Source organism: Cervus elaphus, chromosome 28 (genome assembly GCF_910594005.1).
Source record: "Cervus elaphus chromosome 28, mCerEla1.1, whole genome shotgun sequence".
NCBI lineage: Eukaryota > Metazoa > Chordata > Mammalia > Artiodactyla > Cervidae > Cervus > Cervus elaphus.
Genome location: NC_057842.1, coordinates 25,942,006 through 25,963,350, shown reverse-complemented (window position 1 = coordinate 25,963,350; position 21,345 = coordinate 25,942,006). Strand labels below are relative to the sequence as shown.

Sequence of the window (21,345 nt, the reverse complement as noted above, 5' to 3'; positions counted from 1 at the left end):
CATTAATGATGACTTTCAAATCACATTTCCTTCTGCTACCTTGTCAGTTCTCTTTCTTTTCGTGATCAAACAAACTCAAAGACTAATTCACACTAACTTTTTACTCTAACCCTTGCCCTTAACAGCTGTGCTTACTATCTCATCCAACTCTTTTCTCCTAATTCCCAATCCTCTTTGGATCATCAATAAATACACCCTCTTTTTATACATCATCTTCCCTAATCTCTCTAAAGGGGTTAGCCATGCCCTCTTAACTTCTCTTTGCTTCTAGAACACTGAAAATACCTGTTTTTATTCTACCTTTCTGATGTTTTTCTTTTCCATCTCCTTTGCTGGCCCCCTTTCCTTCTTTTCTTGTCCTGTTATTTCAATCCCATAATCCACAGCACACAAACTTGCTACCTCCCATTAGAAATGATTCTTAGTCTATCTTCTTTCCCCTATGATCTATTCTACTACTAACTTGCTGGTCATATCCCTCCTCAAAACCTGCTGTCACTCCCATTCCCTGCCCAAGACTAAATTTCTTAACAAAAAAGCAAATTCCTTTCCCATTCCAGTTCCCATCTCCCTCGCATTCACCCACCGTTCCACTGCTACGCCTACACTACAGCCAAAGCAGACAAGGTACCTTGCCCAGTATCCCCTCCCTATTCCACAAAGGCTTTCCCCTCCTACCATCTCCACTCCCTGAGCAAGTATTTCCTGGGGACATATTATTAACCAAGAATATGGGATAGTAAAAGACACTGTCTAGACATCATGGTGCTTGCAGTGAAGGGTAACTAGAACTTACCAAATAATCACACAAATTAGTAACAGATATCAGGAAACAACATGACAGAGAATGACTTTTTATGTTCACGGTTCTGAACTCAAATGACTCCCCTTCAGTCATCCTGCTCACCTCTGCCCCTTTCAGTCCCACACTTTCTCATCACTAAGTGACTTACTGCTGCAAGAGTTTTATATTAGCATGTTTACATTTTGCATATGTATAAACACACAATGTTGCCTCCATAATCCCACTCCCCCCAAGAAGGTAGAGATCACACCATCACCCAAAACATGTTATTCAGCAATCAGAAACAATGAACACTATTCTTTTACTTGAAATCATATTTTTAAAGTGAAATTGCTTACCCAAGTATAAGAAACTGCCCTGGGGCTGGAAGGCTCAGTTGTATAGAATCTTTTAGAAGTATCAACAGTGATGCCCAGCTATCCACTAAATTCGGCACTGGAATTCTGCAAAATGAACACAGTTTCTATACACAGAGAAAGCCAATATCAAGTTTAATTTTCCCTATATTTCCCCAGTCTTTACCATATTTTCCTGCTTTCTCTGAAAATTTCCTAAATTTGATAGACTGTGATACTGTGATAGAACATTTCTGAAAGCTTTATATTTTCTACTCTTATTATATGTAAAAAGAAAACCAAGCATACATACTTAAAATATCCAGTGTAATTTATTACAGTAGAAATTTTGTCATAGAAATACCAGTTCTTAACCACACTGACTCTCAAAATTAAAATGTAGCTCAATAAATTTAATTATTGACATCATAGTTACCTACTCCCTTCCCTATTCTCTCCACTTCTCTGTTAAATTAGCTCTTTCTCCTTCACCTATGAGTCTCTATCTCATCTAAGGGAGGGCTGTCAATCTATCCTAAATATCAGTCTCTCACCTCTAGAGAAATTAAGATTCTCTTTGTTTCTTCTTGACCTTAACCCTAACTCTTCTACCTAAATGTAGATTTTAGGTAGTCCCTATTCTAAATCACAACCAGTTTAACCTAACCTTATAAATGTTAGTCATCAATCACAAACTGATGCCAAGTTTGATGATTAAAATGGAAAACATCCTTATAAGGGAGGATTAAAATTCAGGTTCTTGAATAAGACGTTTATCAAAATTCAAATCAGCGAAATTCTGTTCATATGTCAGCTAAATGCAAAACTGGAATGCCATAACAAGAAGATATTTTCATATCATTATTCCACTAAAAAAAAAAACAGACGACCTTGTTTTCTCATCTGTATCAAAATAATGAATCAGTGGCAATAGGCATAGTTTCAAGAACAGGATGTAGTTTGTTTATTTATATTTAAATGATTGTCTTACAATTCCGTGTTTTAATGTCCAGTGTACTTTAACATACTTAGGTCTTTATATCTGTAGGATCCACATGACTGGGTCATTAAGAGGCCATTAACTGCCTGGGTCATTAATTGCCTTTATTAATATATCCACAAACAATGTTTTTCTGTTTCCAGTATTAGTTCTTTTAGTTTCAGAAAGAAAAAAAATAAGTAACTCCTTGAAAGAATTCAGGTGCTTTCTTCCTTGTTTCCTAATTTTTATACATTGCTAAATAAAGTGAGGAGAGATCCACAGCAGTTATCTTACCTTTGAATATAAGCATAGAAAAACTGAAGCATGCAGACTTCCAAAGAAAGATGTTTCTATAAACAAAACAAACCGATTTTATAGTGAAGAAAAATGCTGCTTTTTCTTTTCCATAGTTATAACTACTCTGTATTTTACCAGTTTTAAATTAAAAAAAATTAAAAGCAAACAAAATCGAACACTAGGTTGTCATCCAAATCATGCAGCTCTCTTTCATGTAGTAGGCAAAACACAAAAGCTATTTAAAAAGCTGAAAATGGATAGAAAAGAATCAAAAGATTCTCAGTTCCAACCCACCCCCATATCCAAAGCACACCCCAATCACTATTTTTAAATGATCCATTGACTCTATAAGCATCAACACTATTTTTAATCAGCCTATGCTTGGCTGGGCTACCAGAATTAGGTTGACTTCCTTTTTTTTTTTTTTAATAAAATGGAATTTAAATCTATTTCACCACAAGTTTCTGTTAAATTAGTATAGGTAGGTAGGTAGGTATAGTTGGTTCCAAATTTGAACTAACTCCTAATAGCCTAAAATCTATTCTTTAAAGTTAGTGCTGAATGTAACATATAATAAAAAGAAGGCACCCACCCTTAAAAATCAGTAGTAGACAAGAAAATAACACTGATGTCCACTTACCAATGTGATTTGTTATGTTTTGACACCAACTATTCCCTTGAAAATTTCCCCTTGTACCACATGAGGAAAAATCAAATATCTGATGAATTCAGAACTTAGTATACTGAGAACAGGGTGGGCAGCAGTTGAGGAGTACAGAACTTGCTCTTACTTGATTTTATATCCTTCACACTTAGCCCAATGTCTCTGGCACAAGTAGATGCTCAAAATAATAATTTCAAGCAAATTTAAAATCCTATCACAAGTGCCCCAGTGGTGATTACAGAACAGTAAGGAAATTGTTAAAAAGTTAGTAAGGACACTGGCTATTTTTGTACACAAATAGTACACTCTTTAGGCAATAGAAAAAAATAATGCAATATTTTCAGATATGTGCAATAATTCTTTTAAGGAAGTAATCAGGCCTATTTTGGCTTGGCCTAAAGTCTAATGTTAGCAGTTGGTAAATATTTTTTAAGAAAATTGAACCTCTTAGTTTTGCTGAAATAAGGCGCAGAAAAAGTAGACAAGTTCATAACTTTACTAACTTAGACTTCTAGGTCTGCCTAACCAGAGACAACGGAGGGCAAAGACTTTGTCATTGACTTCTTGGTAGCACAGGTTGTACATGGTCAAGAAATAATACTGCCTAGAACTAAAGTTACAGCAAAATGTGAGGAGCTTACAGACATGAGACCCTCATTCCAAAGAGAGAGCAGCAAGAAGCTGTGAAAAAGGCAACAACTGAAGTAAACAGACCGCGGGCTCTGGCTTCTGTGCTTCTCCTCTACACGACCAGAAAAACCTCACCTAAGAATCTGGCCCTCCACTACTCACTGCCTTAGATGCACACATGGAGCGCTAGGAGCAGTGAACTGCGCTTCGCTGGCCACAGCGAGGATCATACCAGGGGGTCACTGAAGATACTGGTAAGCGTTTTTATTAGGTCAGAGTGAGAACACATGCACTCATCTCTGCAATCTATTTAAAAGGATGCATTGTACAAAAAATATCTTCCCTCCCAGGGTCATCTCTGAAACACAACTGTAAACAAATCAAAGGACAGCTCCTCTTACCTTGTCCTTGGCTATGGCTGGGGGCTGCTTTAAGACATCTTTCACAGTCTGTATAACAGTCTCTGCTCTCATGACACTGATAGACCGAACCAGTTCTACTAGTAAGACCTGTTCTTCGCTGGCTGCAGGAATAACCTGGAGAACACATCATTGTATTCACTTATGTACGTGTATAGATAACTCGTTAAAGAGAAATTACAGAATTAAAAGAATATTTTATGGCCTTACTTCTAATATAAAGGCCCTTTCATGTCCCTTGATGACTTTAGGTAAATTTTATTTTTTTATCAATATAACACATGTACATTGTTTCAAAAAGAAATAGGACAAGGTATCTTTTAAGAGAAAATAGCAGTGTGCTTGCCCTTATGCCCCAAAATGATCAGGCTCAACTCCTGGCTCTTCTCTATCATTTCCGAGTAATATTTATGGCTGTTATTTTTCCTATTTCAGAATATTTTTTTCAATTTTACTCATTATCTACTGACATCCTACTTCAGAAGATAAAGTTCTCATTCTATTACACTCTTCTCCCTATTCTTCCACCATCAGTTCAGTTCAGTTCAGTTGCTCAGTCATGTCCGACTCTTTGCGACCCCAAGAATCGCAGCACGCCAGGCCTCCCTGTCCATCACCAACTCCTGGAGTTTACTCAAACTCATGCCCATCGAGTCGGTGATGCCATCCAGCCATCTCATCCTCTGTCGTCCCCTTCTCCTCCTGTCCCCAATCCCTCCCCAAATCACGGTCTTTTCCAATGAGTCAACTCTTCGCATGAGGTGGCCAAAGTATTGGAGTTTCAGCTTCAGCATCAGTCCTTCCAATGAACACCCAGGACCGATCTCCTTTAGGATGGACTGGTTGGATCTCCTTGCAGTCCAAGGGACTCTCAAGAGTCTTCTCCAACACCACAGTTCAAAAGCATCAATTTTTCGGCGCTCAACTTTCTTCACAGTCCAACTCTCACATCCATACATGACCACTGGAAAAACCATAGCCTTGACCAGACAGACCTTTGTTGGCAAAGTAATGTCTCTATGTCTCTGCTTTTTAATATGCTATCTAGGTTGGTTATAACTTTCCTTCCAAGGAGTAAGCGTCTTTTAATTTCATGACTGCAGTCACCATCTGCGGTGATTTTGGAGCCCCCAAAAAATAAAGTCTGAAACTGTTTCCACTGTCTCCCCATCTATTTCCCATGAGGTGATGGGACCAGATGCCCATGGTCTTAGTTTTCTGAATGTTGAGCTTTAAGCCAACTTTTTCACTCTCCTCTTTCACTTTCATCAAGAGGTGCTTTAGTTCTTTCTCACTTTCTGCCATACGGGTGGTGTCATCTGCATATCTGAGGTTATTGATATTTCTCCCAGCAATCTTGATTCCAGCTTGTGCTTCTTCTAGCCCAGCATTTCTCACGATGTACTCTGCATATAAGTTAAATAAGCAGGGTGACAATAGACAGCCTTGACGTACTCCTTTTCCTATTTGGAACCAGTCTGTTGTTCTATGTCCAGTTCTAACTGTTGCTTCCTGACCTGCATACAGGTTTCTCAAGAGGCAGGTCAGGTGGTCTGGTATTCCCATCTCTTTCAGAATTTTCCACAGTTTATTGTGATCCACACAGTCAAAGGCTTTGGCATAGTTAATAAAGCAGAAATAGATGTTTTTCTGGAACTCTCTTGCTTTTTCAGTGATCCAGAGGATATTGGCAATTTGATCTCTGGTTCCTCTGCCTTTTCTAAAACCAGCTTGAACATCTGGAAGTTCACAGTTCATGTATTGCTGAAGCCTGGCTTGGAGAATTTTGAGCATTACTTTCCTAGCATGTGAGATGAGTGCAATTACGTGGTAGTTTCAGCACTCTTTGGGATTGCCTTTCTTAGGGATTGGAATGAAAACTGACCTTTTCCAGTCCTGTGGCCACTGCTGAGTTTTCCAAATTTGCTCACATATTGAGTGCAGTACTTTCACAGCATCATCTTTCAGGATTTGAAATAGCTCAACTGGAATTCCATCACCTCCACTAGCTTTGTTTGTAGTGATGTTTCCTAAGGACCACTTGACTTCACATTCTAGAATGTCTGGCTCTAGGTGAGTGTGAGAGATCACACCATCATGATTATCTGGGTCATGAAGATCTTTTATGTACAGTTCTTCTGTGTATTCTTGCCACCTCTTCTTAGTATCGTCTGCTTCTGTTAGGTCCATACCATTTCTGTCCTTTATAGAACCCATCTTTGCGTGAAATGTTCCCTTTGTATCTCTAATTTCTTGAAGAGATCTCTAGTCTTCCCCATTCTGTTGTTTTCCTCTGTTTCTTTGCACTGATCGCTGAGGAAGGCTTTCTTATCTCTCCTGGCTATTCTTTGGAACTCTGCATTCAAATGGGAATATCTTTCCTTTTTTCCTTTGCTTTTCACTTCTCTTCTTTTCACAGCTATCTGTAAGGCCTCCTCAAACAACCATTTTGCCTTTTTTGCATTTCTTTTCCATGGGATAGTCCTGATCCCTGTCTCCTGTACAATGTCATGAACCTCTGTCCATAGTTCATCAGGCTCTCTGTCTATCAGATCTAGTCTCTTAAATCTATTTCTCACTTCCACTGTATAGTCATAAGAGACAGTCGGGTCATGGTGGAGAGGTCTGACAGAATGTGGTTCACTGGAGAAGGGAATGGCAAACCACTTCATTATTCTTCCCTTGAGAACCCCATGAACAGTATGAGAAGGCAAAATTATAGGATACTGAAAGAGGAGCCCCGCAGGTTGGTAGTTGCCCAATATGCTACTGGAGATCAGTGGAGAAATGACTCCAGAAAGAATGAAGGGATGGAGCCAAAGCAAAAACAATACCCAGTTGTGGATGTGACTGGTGATAGAAGCAAGGTCTGATGCTGTAAAGAGCAATATTGCATAGGAATCTGGAATGTCAGGTCCATGAATCAAGGCAAATTGGAAGTGGTCAAACAGGAGATGGCAAGAGTGAATGTCGACATTCTAGGAATCAGTGAACTAAGATGGACTGGAATGGGTGAATTTAACTCAGATGACCATCATATCTACTACCACGGGCAGGAATCCCTTAGAAGAAATGGAGAAGCCATCATGGTCAACAAAAGAGTCCAAAATGCAATACTTGGACGCAATCTCAAAAACGACAGAATGATCTCTGTTCATTTCCAAGGCAAACCATTCAATATCATGGTAATCCAAGCCTATGCCCCAACCAGTAATGCTGAAGAAGCTGAAGTTGAACGGTTCTATGAAGACCTACAAGACCTTTTAGAACTAACACCCAAAAAAGATGTCCTTTTCATTATAGGGGTTTGGAATACAAAAGTAGGAAGTCAAGAAACACCTGGAGTAATAGGCAAATTTGGCCTTGGAGTATGGAATGAAGCAGGGCAAAGGCTAATAGAATTTTGCCAAGAGAATGCACTGGTCATAGCAAACACCCTCTTCTAACAACACAAGAGAAGACTCTACACATGGATATCACCAGATGATCAACACCGAAATCAGATTGATTATATTCTTTGCAGCCAAACATGGAGAAGCGCTATACAGTCAGCAAAAACAAGACTGGGAGCTGACTGTGGCTCAGATCATGAAGTCCTTATTGCCAAATTCAGACTTAAACTGATGAAAGTAGGGAAAACCACTAGACCATTCTTCCACCAAAGTTACATCATAATCTCATTTAAATCTACACCCAGTATTCACACAATTACTTACAGTTATGTTGTAATATTATCAGTATTTTCTTTTTGGCAATTTTTAAAATAATCTTTATTTATTCATTTCAACTGAAAAATCTTAACAAGTCTACATTAATAAAATAATCTGTTTCAAAGAAATATAATTGTTTTATTAAGATATTTATTTATTTGGCCATGCCAGGTCTTAGTTATGGCACGCAGGACTTGAGTTGGTGGCATGCAAACTCTTAGGTGCAGTATGTGGGACCTAACTTCCCAACCAGGGATCAAACCTAGGCCCCCTGCATTGAGAGTACAGAGTCTTAGCCACTGGACCACATGGAAGTCCCAATATAATTGTTTTTAATTTTAATTTAATAGTTTTTAAGGATTTTCATAAAGAAACACTGGATATGATGAACTACGTATGCATACTTTCATTCATTTCAGTGGCTTATGATATGAAGAATTATTTACGCATATTTATGTTTCCCCAATTTTCACTAAAATCATGATAAAAAAATAAAAGATGTATGAATAATTACATACTAACCAGAAGATGTATGAAATAAATGAATATATACGAATGGAAAGTATTACAATGCCCTATTCACAATGTTTTATATGTAAATGTGTGGAAAAATATGATACTATATACAAAAAAACATAGTTATTCTTATGCAGTATGACTTCAGTTGGATTTTTCTATCTTTATTAAAAAAATCTTAATTGTCACAACATGTTTAGTAGAAGTGTGTGCATATACACAAGTGCATTTGTGTGTCTACACTGTTTTTGTTTGCTTGGCCCTCTCTATCATAAATTTTCCCCCAAAGAATCCAACAACTGTAAATCTCCTCTAATTACACACTCAAAAACATCATATCAGATAACTAACCTGCTTTTCCTTTTCCTGCTTTTTTTTTGAGATATCTCTGATAGACATCTTTCTGTTCTACCCTGATTTGGTACTCTCTAGGCTTGCTATAAAGTATCATCTTGATATTTCTCCTGTGATCATCAGCCTTTCCTTTTTCCTGTGTTGGAACTCTTATTTCTTGGATCCCATGTTGCCTTCTTTCTTGTTTTATTCCTCCTCTGCTGGAGATACATCTTACAGTATTTGAGAAAGGGTGAATCGACTGCAATTTTTTTGGAGACACTTCAAAGTCAAAACTCACCTGAGTGACACTTTGTCTGAGTAAAGTACTATAGATTGAAACTAACTTTCCAATCATAATTTCTAGTGTTGCTAATGATAAGTCATATAATCATCCATTGAATATGACCAGCATTTTCTGTTTAGAAGGTTATCAGACCTCCTTTTCATCTCTGATGATCTGAAATTACTTGCTGATCTTTATGTAGACAGATCTCTTTTCACAGTGCCTATTAAAAACTCATTTTCCTTTACTTCTGGGGAATTTCCTTGTACTATTTCTTAGATACTTTTCTCCCCTCATTTTTCCTATTCTTTCTTTCTTCAAAAAGATACTGCTCCTCCAGTATCATTTCCCCAATTGAAAAATCTCCTTTCCTCTATTTTCCATAACTCTAAATTTACATTCTATATCTGATATTTATCTACTTTCACTTCTCTTATACTGATTTTGTTTTACTTCTGCTATAAAAAAATTGATCTTTAAGACAATTTAAAATTTTTGTAATAGTCCTTCTTATAATCTCTTATTTCATGGATGCAATATAATTTCACCTGTTGAAATTTACATTTTCTTCTGTTATCTGCACTATTACTTTTGACGTTCTCTAATTGTTTGGGTCTTTGTCTAGTTTTCAGAGGCTTTCTTCATGTGATTGGTATTCCTTGGCTCTCTATTTCCCACGTAGCTCAGCTGGTAAAGAATTCGCCTGCAATGCAGGAGACCCTGGTTTCATTCCTGGGTCAGGAAGAATCCTGGAGAAGGGATAGGCTACCCACTCCAGTATTCTTGCCTGGAGAATTCCATGGACACAGGAGTCTGGCAAGCTATATAGTCCATGGGGTCCCAGAGTCGGACACGACCAAGCACAGCACAGCAGTAATAATAACTATACACAAATATACTTACAGAGTCCTTATTAAGTGCCAAGTATTGATAAGTGCCATATATACATGTATACCCTTCCTCCCTCCCTTCCTTTCCATTCACCCTCCCTCCCTCCTGTTCTGATTCCTACAACCCCATAAAGCAGTAATGCTACCCTGAGGATGTTACATAGCTAGTGAGTGGAGAAGTCAATATTTGAACCCCAGGGACCTGGTTTCAAAGTATGAGGTCTTAACAACTATGTTACTACTGCCTATCAAAAAGAAATGAAAAGGTGATGGGAAGCCAAGCATTTAGGTGCAAGACTACTGGATAGGTGGCCCTTCCAATGTAGTGACAGCAGGCTAGTTTTGGGGTCCTTTTTTGTTGTTGGTGGTGTTGTTAGGAGACACAAAAATTTAAGTAGCTTAGGTCTTTTTTCTTGGTCAGGCCATTTCCCTAGAGAGGAATCCTAAAAACTCCTACCTGAGGAACATAATGGCTTCCTGTAATCTTGCTGGAGTGATGTTGATTCCATTTTTCAGAACGTAGACTTTTCCTGACTGCTGTTTGCAGCATGATGTCTAATTCCTACCTGTATGAACCTTGTACTTGGATGCAATCTAAAAAATTACAAAATGATCTCTTTTTGTTTCCAAGGCAAACCATTCAATATAACAGTAATCCAAGTCTATGCCCCGAGCAGTAATGCTGAAGAAGCTGAAGTTGAACGGTTCCGTGAAGATCTACAAGACCTTCTAGAACTAACACCCAAAAAAGATGTCCTTTTCATTATAGGGGACTGGAATGTAAAAGTAGGAAGTCAAGAAATACCTGGAGTAACAGGCAAATTTGGCCTTGGAGTACAAAACAAAGCAGGGTAAAGAATAACAGAGGTTTGCCAAGAGAATGCACTGGTCACAGCAAACATCCTTTTCCAACAACACAAGAGAAGACTACACATGGACATCACCAGATGGTCAACACCGAAATCAGATTGATTATATCCTTTGCAGCCAAAGATGGAGAGGCCCTATACAGTCAGCAAAAAGAAGACTGGGAGCTGACTGTGGCTTAGATCATGAAGTCCTTATTGCCAAATTCAAACTTAAATTGAAGAAAGTAGGGAAAACCGCCAGACCATTCAGGTATGACCTAAATCAAATCCCTTATGATTTTACAGTAAAAGTGACAAATAGATTCAAGGGATTAGATCTGATAGACAGAGTGCCTGAAGAAATATGGATGGAGGTTCGGGACATTGTACAGGAGGCAGTGATCAAGACCATCCCCAAGAAAAAGAAATGCAAAAAGGCGAAATGCTTGTCTGAGGAGGCCTCACAAATAGCTGAGAAAAGAAGTGAAAGGCAAAGGAGAAAAGGAAAGATATACCCATATGAATGCACAGTTTCAAAGAATAGCAAGGAGAGATAAGAAAGCCTTCCTCAGTGACCAATGCAAAGAAATAGAGGAAAACAATGGAATAGGAAAGACTAGAGATCTCTTCAAGAAAATTAGAGATACCAAGGGAACATTTCATGCAAAGATGGGCTCAATAAAGAACAGAAATGGTATGGACCTAACAGAAGCAGAAGAGATTAAGAAGAGGTGGCAAGAATACACAGAAGAACTGTACATAAAAGATCTTCATGACCCAGATAATCATGATGGTGTGATCTCTCACACTCACCTAGAGCCAGACATTCTAGAATGTGAAGTCAAGTGGTCCTTAGGAAACATCACTACAAACAAAGCTAGTGGAGGTGATGGAATTCCAGTTGAGCTATTTCAAATCGTAAAAGATGGTGCTGTGAAAGTGCTGCACTCAATATGTCAGCAAATTTGGAAAACTCAGCAGTGGCCACAGGACTGGCAAAGGCCAGTTTTCATTCCAATCCCAAAGAAAGGCAAAGCCAAAAAAATGTTTAAACTACCACTCAATTGCACCCATCTCACACGCTAGCAAAGTAATGCTCAAAATTCTCCAAGCCAGGCTTCAACAGTACGTGAACCAGAAACTTCCAGATGTTCAATCTGGAGTTAGAAAAGGCAGAGGAACCAAAGATCAAATTGCCAACATTTGTTGGATCATGAAAAAAGCAAGAGAGTTCCAGAAAAACATTTACTTCTGCTTTATTGACTACGCCAAAGCCTTTGACTATGTGGATTACAACAAACTGTGGAAGATTCTTCAAGAGATGGGAATACCAGACCACCCGACCTGCTTCCTGAGAAATCTGTATGCAGGTCAAGAAGCAACAGTTAGAACTGGGCATGGAACAACAGACTGGTTCCAAATTGGGAAAGGAGTATGTTAAGGCTGCATATTGTCACCTGGCTTATTGAACTTATATGCAGAGTACATTATGCAAAATCTGGGCTGGATGAAGCACAAGCTGGAATCATGACTGCCGGGTGAAATATCAATAATCTCAGATATGCAGAAGACACCATCCTTATGGCAGAAAGCGAAAAAGAACTAAACAGCTTCTTGATGAAAGTGAAAGAGGAAAGTGAAAAAGTTGACTTAAAATTCAACATTCAGAAAACTAAGATCATGGCATCCCATCCCATCACTTCATGGCAAACAGATGCAGGAACAATGGAAACAGTGACAGACTTTATTCTTTTGGGCTCCAAAATTACTGCAAAAGGTGACTGCCGCCATGAAATTAAAAGATGCTTGCTCCTTGGAAGAAAAGCTATGACCAACCTAGACAGCATATTAAAAAGCAGAGAGATTACTTTGTCAGCAAAGGTCCGTCTAGTCAAAGCTATGGTTTTTCCAGTAGTCATGTACAGATGTGAGAGTTGGACTATAAAGAAAGCTGAGTGCCAAAGAATTGATGCTTTTGAACTGTGGTGTTGGGGGAAGACTCTTGAGAGTTCCTTGGACTGCAAGGAGATCCAGCCAGTCCATCCTAAAGGAGATCAGTCCTGGGTGTTCATTGGAAGGACTGATGTTGAAGCTGAAGCTCCAATACTTTGGCCACCTGATGTGAAGAACTGACTCACTACAAAAGACCCTGATGCTGGGAAAGGGTGAAGACGGGAGAAGGGGAAGACAGAGGATGAGATGGTTGGATGGCATCACCGACTCAATGGATATGAGGTTGAGTAAGCTCCAGAAGTTGGTGATGGGAGCCTGGCATGCTGCAGTCCATGGGGTCACAGAGTCGGAATGACTAAGTGACTCAACTGAGCTGTGAACCTTGTGCCCTTGGATCAAGAGTCTCTTTTCTTAAACTCTTCTCAAAGTAAACTTCACTCCAGTATCCTGATGGGGTAGGGTAAGAGAAGTGGGTGGCTGCTTGGGTTGGAAAAAGGGAACTATAAACTTTCAATCAGCCCTCCAGATTTCAGCCCCATCCTAACTCTTTGCCTTCAGAAGTACCTGATACTTCTACTTCCAGACTGTCTATAGATTTATATTGGTAACTGGTCCTTTGCTTGCAGCAAATCAGTACAGCAGAGAAAACTGATATTGATATCCAAGTCAGTTATAACTCAGACACGTGTTTTTCATCTTGCAAAACTTTGTGACACTTGTGATCATATGACACTTATGACCACACTTATATAGTCACCCCTCCCAAGTTTTTGTCATTGTAGGTCTTGTCATTTAAAATTTTTTCACTCTCATATTTGGTAAGAGAGCAGAGAAAAAGGCATGTGTTTAATATACAGTGTTACACCACATGTGCTTAACTAATATTAAATAAAACAAGATCTCAATTCTGTCCAATGTAATATCTACTACTGAATCCTTATATGCAAAATGTCATATAAACAGAATGTTTATTTTTATTACTTGAAAAGTGTCAGCATACATATATGAAATGAAATCAGCACAAAAATATGATTAGAAACCTTCAGCTAGAAAAATCACATATCTTACAGGAATAAATTATTTAATAGCCTTAGTATTCTAGTGAGTCAGTATTCATATCCAACACAGAATAGTTGTTTGAGCTTTCAAACTCACAAAGCAACAAAATTTCCACATATATAATCTAAAGACAATATATGAATTACATTGAAGCAGTCACATTGTAATGAAAAGCTAATCAAGATGAAAATTTCTCTCCATACTCTTGGTATGCACCTTAAATGACTATCGTTTAAAAAACACATTGTATCTGATTATCATTTCTATATAGCTACAGTTTTAATATCATATGAATTTCTTTTTTCACATAAAGTATCTTTTACACTTAAGAAATTTAGGCAATATATTATTATCTAAACTGGAAGACAAATCTACTTTTCTGCAACCCACCCCATCCCAGCCCCTAATCCCACTGCAAGTAAGGGAACATTGAAACTGAGCGTGTCTTCACCATATGCTTACCGAGTGAAAACATAAACACATACCTTGGTCCTGGTGGGACCTTTGTTCTGTCTTCTCTCATTCCACACAAAGGCAATGGCAGCCATAAAGTGAACACCATGATTCATTGAAATGGGCCCCAATAATTCTAGGATCTGCTGCCTCAAGTTCTAAAAAAATTTGAGCAAATTACAAGTGCATTAAAAATTATGAAAGCATTAATAACTGGACTGCACTTTTAGTTTTTCTTGGAAGAATATACAGAACTTGTATATTTTACCACCTAAATCATGATAGTGAAGTGAAGTGAAAGTCCCTTAGTTGTGTCTGACTCTTTGTGACCCCATGGACTATGCAGTCCATGCAATTCTCCAAGCCAGAATACTGGAGTGGTTAGCCGTTCCCTTCTCCAGGGGATCTTCCCAACCCAGGGATCGAACCTAGGTCTCCAGCATTGCAGGCGGAGCCACCAGGGAAGCCCAAGAATACTGGAGTGGTAAATATGGTATCCGTGGTAAATAATGGTGGAGGAAAGTTTAATAATGTTAGAGAGATGCAACCATGGTCATTTTAAGTCAAGAGAAAAAAAATAGCCTGTAACAATGTAATCCAAATATTAAAATAAACCATCAGTTTATTTAAATTTTCTCCTGATTTCCAGCCTTCCTCCACAGCGCCAGGTGTGATCCCGTGACTCCCAGGTCTAGGAAGTCAGATCTGGAGTAAGATTAGGTAATTGAGGGATAACAATTTGATGACTTGCCATAGCAAACATGCTTTTAAACATTCACATAATTTCCCTCTAAATATAAGGAAGAAACTTTGGGAAACATCTGAAAGTATAAGAAGAAAAAAATTTTTTGAATCAACCATTAACTTCATCATCCTGAGATAATCATTAATTAGCTCATGAATTTTCTTTATTCCTTCTTCTGCAGATAATTTTTTTACAGAATTAGAAATACAATATTTATTCAATTATATAAAATTCCTGTTTTACTAAACTTTTAAGCACGTTCCATTGACTAAGAATTCTTCAAAACCATGATTATTAGTGGCAACATGGCAAACAGATGGGGAAACAGTGGTTGACTTTATTTTTCTGGGCTCCAAAATCACTGCAGATGGTGATTGCAGCCATGCAATTAAGACGCTTACTCCTTGGAAGGAAGGTTATGACCAACCTAGACAGCATATTAAAAAGCAGAGACATCACTTTGTCAACAAAGGTTCATCTAGTCAATGCTATGGTTTTTCCAGTGGTCATGTATGGATGTGAGAGTTGGACTATAAAGAAAGTTGAGCACTGAAGAATTGATGCTTTTGAACTGTGGTGCTGGAGAAGACTCTTGAGAGTCCCTTGGACTGCAAGGAGATCCAACCAGTCCATCCTAAAGGAGATCAGTCTTGGGTGTTCATTGGAAGGACTGATGTTGAAGCTGAAACTCCAATACAGTGACCACCTGATGCGAAGGGCTGACTCATTTGAAAAGACCCTGATGCTGAGAAAGATTGAGGGCAGGAGGAGAAGGGGATGACAGAAGATGATACGGTTGGATGGCACCACCAACTCAATGGACATGGGTTTGGGTGGACTCCAGGAGATAGTGATGGACAGGGAGGCCTGGCATGCTGCGGTTCATGGGGTCGCAAACAGTCGGACACGACTGAATGACTGAACTGAACTGAACTGAATGTAACACTGAGTAAATAAGTTACTTAACCGTTCCCTACTGTTTAGATCTCTTTTTTTCTGCCATTAAATAAGGCTACGGTGGTGGTGATTTAGCCACTAAGTCGTGTGTGACTCTTGTGACCCCATGGAGTATAGCCTGCCAGGCTCCTCTGTCCATGGGATTCTCCAGGCAAGAATACTGGAGTGGGTTGCCATTTCCTTTTCCAGGAGACCTTCCTGACCCAGGAATTGAACCTGGGTCTCCTGCATTGCAGGGAGATTCTTTACTGACTGAGCTATGAGGGAAACCCATAATATTTATTATAAATAAAGCTATAGTAAATATTATACATATTTACATAATTTTGATTATTTTAGAATTCATTACTAAAGAAGATTACTAGGTCAAAAACTATGTAACTTAAAGATCTCTGTACATATTGTTAAACTATTTTCCAGGAGAGATTTGCATATTAAAATGTCAGCTTGAAATGTTCTAAAAAAGGAATAAAGTAATAACATGTATGACTGAATCTCAATAATATTATGTCACATGAAAGGTGTTAGACACAAAAGACCAAATAATGTATAATTTCTTTTTTACAGGAAATGGCCTGAAAAAGCAAATCGATATACAGAGAAAACAGATTAAGGGTTGATGGTGGTTAGGGGTGGGACCCAAGTGCCTGCAGATGGGCATGAAGAATCTTTTTGTGGTGACGGCTATGTTCAAACATTAGATTGTGGTGAGAGTACTGCAGCACTTTAAATTTACTAAAAAAAAAAAAAATGTATTATATATGCTTAAAAAGTGTGATTTTTTTAATGTTGTTTCAAGAAAATAGTTAAAATTACTTGATAACAAAAAAGAAATTACGTGATAACTAATTACACAATCCATGCAGAATATCATAAATACTACTCAAATTATTCACAAATTTGGAACATAATCTCTAGGAGAGGTGTCAAATAGACTCTTGAGCTCCAAGGGTGAAGTGTGAATTATCTAACCTTTGTGGCTCCAAGGTTAATAGTGGTAACAGAGGCAGATGCAGCAATGGTCATTTTTTCCGAAGAATCGGCCTGATGCAGCACGCTCCAAAGCAGTGTCACTGAGGACATAATCATGTGAAGGATCGAGAGGATTCCACTGCGGGCTTCAAACAGGTGTTTGTGATCTACATTGACCAAAAGCTATCAAAGTCAGGGGAAAAAGAAACATATCATTTACTGAGGTTTACAAGTGGGGACTTATTAGGCCTCACAGTCTTTAAAAACCAGTCAAATATTTGTGCAGTCTCACTTGGTGATATTGTGTAGTAGGATCCAACAAACAGTAGTGGATAATGGCTGTGATCCCTTCCAAAAGGGTAAGAATCATATCTGGTGGGATAATTGATGCCATCCACAGAGGCCTGAAAGAAGATATACATCACATCCATGTGAACACAAGTTCTGTGAACAAGAAGTTTGTGTTTCATCAATAATAAATGTCCAGCATGCGCTAAGCACAGAGTAAGAGCTCAATAAATATTATATAAATAAATAAATTAGGAGCTTTTATATCCTCATCTAATAAAACAAGTGTGACACATTAAATGTACTAAAGTTCTTTTGGGATAACAAATTCTAAACAAAATAAATAAATACAGCCAGTTTTCTTATTTCCAGTACCTGAGCTCACACAGGAGATAAACCAGACACTAGTCTATTAAACACCTGGATAAATTTTGACAGATTAATTTTGAATATGGCCTGGGGATACAGATAAAATTAGACACCAAACAATGAAAATTCAAAATAAGAAGTAAAATCAGATGGGAAAAGAATTATTTATAAGTTTAATTTTAGTGTGACATTAACTTGTACTTAGATCAACATATCAGTTAAACCAAGGAAACCCTTTGCAAGGCTTTCTGCTACTTTTGCCAGCTCAGTCAAGAAGGGCATCAAAATTAATTTCAGCTCTATGGCGAAAAAAAAGTCCTGTTTATCTATTCCTTCTGTTTTCTATTCTTGATTCTTTTATGGATACTCTTCCTCAATTTTCTTCTTTATGAAAACAACATACTATGTGTAACCTAACAAGAACCTCTAATTTATTTACCCAAATTGCAACTGACTTTCTAGATGATGAAGTGGTCATACATGTAAAAACTGTCAATAATGACAAAATTAAAAATCAATTCTTACCTACTATCAGATAATCCTGTTTCATATTTGTACTGTTGAATTAAATTATCTAAATTTCTACAAAGCTGTAGTGTCACAGAAACAACCACTCTCTGGAGAACTTTTCCCATGTAAGGCAGAGTAGATGTGATTAAACCAATCCACTGTGGGTGCATCTTACAGGCACAGTGTTGATGCAAAGCTCGTATCACCGCACAGAGGAACATGCCTTGAGATGTGATTGGCTGGGCATGCAAATACTGAAGAGAAGTCATGGGCTGATGGGGACTGATGTGCTCCAGATCAGACACCACAAAATCAAAACCTGTTTCATTCTCTTCAGGGATAGTCATTACCCTGTGTTCGAGAACAATGAGCCTCTGAAGCACTTTGAGAAGTTGTGACTGCAGTGTGCTGCCATTGTCAAATTCATCTTCGGAGAAATTGATCAGGCTGTCCTCTGAGAAACCTTCTTCCACAGCAATCATGTTCTTACCTGCCATCTTTTCACTGTGCCATTTCTGAGCACTAAAGATAGATGACAGCAAACAGTGAAGAATCACTTTCTGAACTTTGCACTTAGATAACATATCAGAGATAAAACTAGGGAAACCTTTTGCTGAGCTTTCTATGACTTTTGCCAGCTCAGTGAAGAGGAGTGTTAAAATTTCAATGCTCATCATCTGCATGTTTCGATTGCCTATTAAATCCTGTGCTGTAACCTTGACATGAGTCGGGTAATGGCTACGCATATAATACAAACAGAGAGAAATAAGGATTTCTATGTACATAGAACTCCGGAAGTTATGATTTGAGTCCACTGGAATGTGACTATAAAAATCTTTGCCCATAACAGAAATCCGGTGTCTGGCCAAAAGATTCTGAAGCAGAGACAACTGAGGCGTATATGCGTTATTTACACTAGTGGTTGAAATGGCATTTACAAAAGCAATGGGGTTAGTTTTCAAGATGGCCTTAATGGCAGAAAAAGCATACAGAGTCCTGGATGAATCGTACAACTGGAGATACAAAAGCACATGCTGATAGAGAGGATGGATGTTGAAACTGGGAGATTTTCGTGATCCTGGAGAACCCATGTCACTCTCAATTTCAGAAATTTCTCCCTCTCCGCAGCTATACCAGTTCTCTAAATCTAGACCATCACTGAAGAAAACACTGGTCTGCTTGAGTTTTTCGTTTGAAGTTTTCTTCTTGTCATCATCCTTTTTTCTGGCAAGTTTTACTTTAGGTTTTGCTCCCGGTTGTTTACCTGACTCCTTTACAATTGTTTCTTTCTCGGAGACTTTTTCTGATAATTTTTCTTTGAAGCTGAACTGAATGCTACTGTGACTTCTCTGTCGAGATCTGGTTTCTGTGGAAGCAACAGAAGAGTCGTGCAAAGTCTGTGCGGTTCCTGAAATACAAGGTGAGGAGCTGTTTCTGGAAATTCCATTTGGCACACACTCACAGCTTCCCTCTGCAGACACAGAAAGAAACTGAGAACTGTCGTCATTCAGCACGGCACTCTGGCTCTGCTGAGCAGGCTGATCTTCGTTGCTAGTCACCTCCTCGCCTGGATCCACATCACTGTCCTTTGGGGGCAGCCCTTCAATTTCAGACTGAGATGTCACTGAGGCAGATTCCGCCTCGAGGCCACTGACAACTTTACATATCAGGTCAAAGACCACCTGCTGAACATCATCATCTGGGGAGCCGGCGCTTGGCGCCTGGGAATCGTCCTGTGCAGTCACGTTCTCAGGATCGGCTTCGTAACTCAGGTTGTCCCCAGCAGAGGACTGAGAACATCCCGAGTCAGACCTCTGAAGTATTTCTATCTGCTGGTCGGGCAGATCGAAATCAGACACAACCATAGGGATTGTCTCACTGCTGGTACTTAGGAGGGACAGCCTGTCACTTAACGGATTAACAGTAAGGCTGAAGTTCTCCATTTCATCCATGGTAAGTGTCTTCTCACCATTTCCTTTCGATGCCATGAGTTGTACTTGGCTTACTGGCAAAAAGAGAGTAAAGAAAAACAATACAAAATACATTAAAATAATTCATTACTTTCATTACCTACTTATATTTTTCTATTAAAATGTTTATTAATATGTTAGACCTTTTAAGTTAGAAAATTATGTAGATGATTATTAGAATTTAAAGATAACTCAACATTAGAAGGCCTGTTATTCAACTGAATTAAACAAAACAGCACATTTAACAGAGATAAAATATAAAACATTGCCCTTATCCCCAAATACGACATTCTTTTTAAATAGTTTGGTATATAGTTAGTATATAAACACATAATCTCCTTGATTTTAAAAAAATTCAACAAGCATTTATAAATTATCTAGTTTGAGTAAGGCCCTAAATGAGGAGAAGAGGGTGAGGAAAGGAAAAAACATCACTCTTTACTCTGAGAAGTTTTAAAACAAGTAGGGATCACAAATACCCATTTCTGTGCTTTTGGGGGAGCATTTCTTCAGAGAGGGTGGAAGGCTTAGTTCCACGCAAGAAGTGCAAAGACAGAAGCTTCAAATTCAGGGAAAGCATCATGACACCACAGATGAGGTCTGAGAATGATCTCAGAGAGGTGAGAATTCAGCAGACAGGCAGGAACTACGGTGGGCAAGGTGTTAATGCAAAGAAGTGCTGGCGATAAGCAGAGCGGAGCATGTTCTTAGGAGGATTCAGGGGAAGCTGTGGAAAGGAAGCTAGAGCGAGGAACCACGGCTCTGTAGAAACACACTCAAGATGAAGCAGGGGCACGGTCCGTTCTAACTTCACCACCTACCAGCTGTGAGACTCTGAGAAAGCCACAGCCTCACTGGTAACGTGACCTTTCATTACTGACCTTACAGGATTATTTTACAAGAGAGAGAAATGAAGTTGATTCTTTTGTCTGTAAAGTACAATAATCTAAGGGGCCATTATTGGTGTATTATAGAGGGTATCATCTGACAATGTGTGAATGTCTATTAATTACTATTATTAGTAATAGTATTCTATTAATAGTAATAGCAAATATTTATCAAACATTAATCATAACAGTGAACATTTATCAAACACTTATATGCCAGTCACTGCACTACGCATGTCACTAACATGACCACACCTAACGCTCACCATGAAGTTTTGAGAGCTGGGTATCATAGTCCTCATTTTACAGATGAGGGAAATCACGCCTGAAATAGAAATGTGCACTAAAAGCTTACTCTAGATTCCCAGTGGAGTATCTACAGAACACTGCAGGACCAGGACTATAAAGTCTACAGTATTTGCTAATACTGAAGAATGTTTCTGACCAGAGCTATGCTAATGCCGCCC

General features: G+C 38.6%; 1 protein-coding gene across 6 annotated transcripts in view; it reads right to left on the bottom strand.

Moving 5' to 3' along the window:
• The window catches only part of DOP1A (DOP1 leucine zipper like protein A), a 135,427-nt gene that overhangs the window by 16,151 nt on the left and 97,931 nt on the right, over positions 1 to 21,345 (bottom strand). For all 6 annotated transcript variants that reach the window (XM_043890338.1, XM_043890343.1, XM_043890342.1 and 3 more), the window contains 7 exons: positions 18,037 to 20,026; positions 17,147 to 17,258; positions 16,855 to 17,037; positions 14,213 to 14,338; positions 4,115 to 4,249; positions 2,417 to 2,472; positions 1,144 to 1,248 (listed from right to left, as the gene is read on the bottom strand). In XM_043890338.1, the coding sequence (XP_043746273.1) occupies positions 1,144 to 1,248; positions 2,417 to 2,472; positions 4,115 to 4,249; positions 14,213 to 14,338; positions 16,855 to 17,037; positions 17,147 to 17,258; positions 18,037 to 20,026 (2,707 nt within the window). The remainder of the gene's footprint in view (positions 1 to 1,143; positions 1,249 to 2,416; positions 2,473 to 4,114; positions 4,250 to 14,212; positions 14,339 to 16,854; positions 17,038 to 17,146; positions 17,259 to 18,036; positions 20,027 to 21,345) is intronic.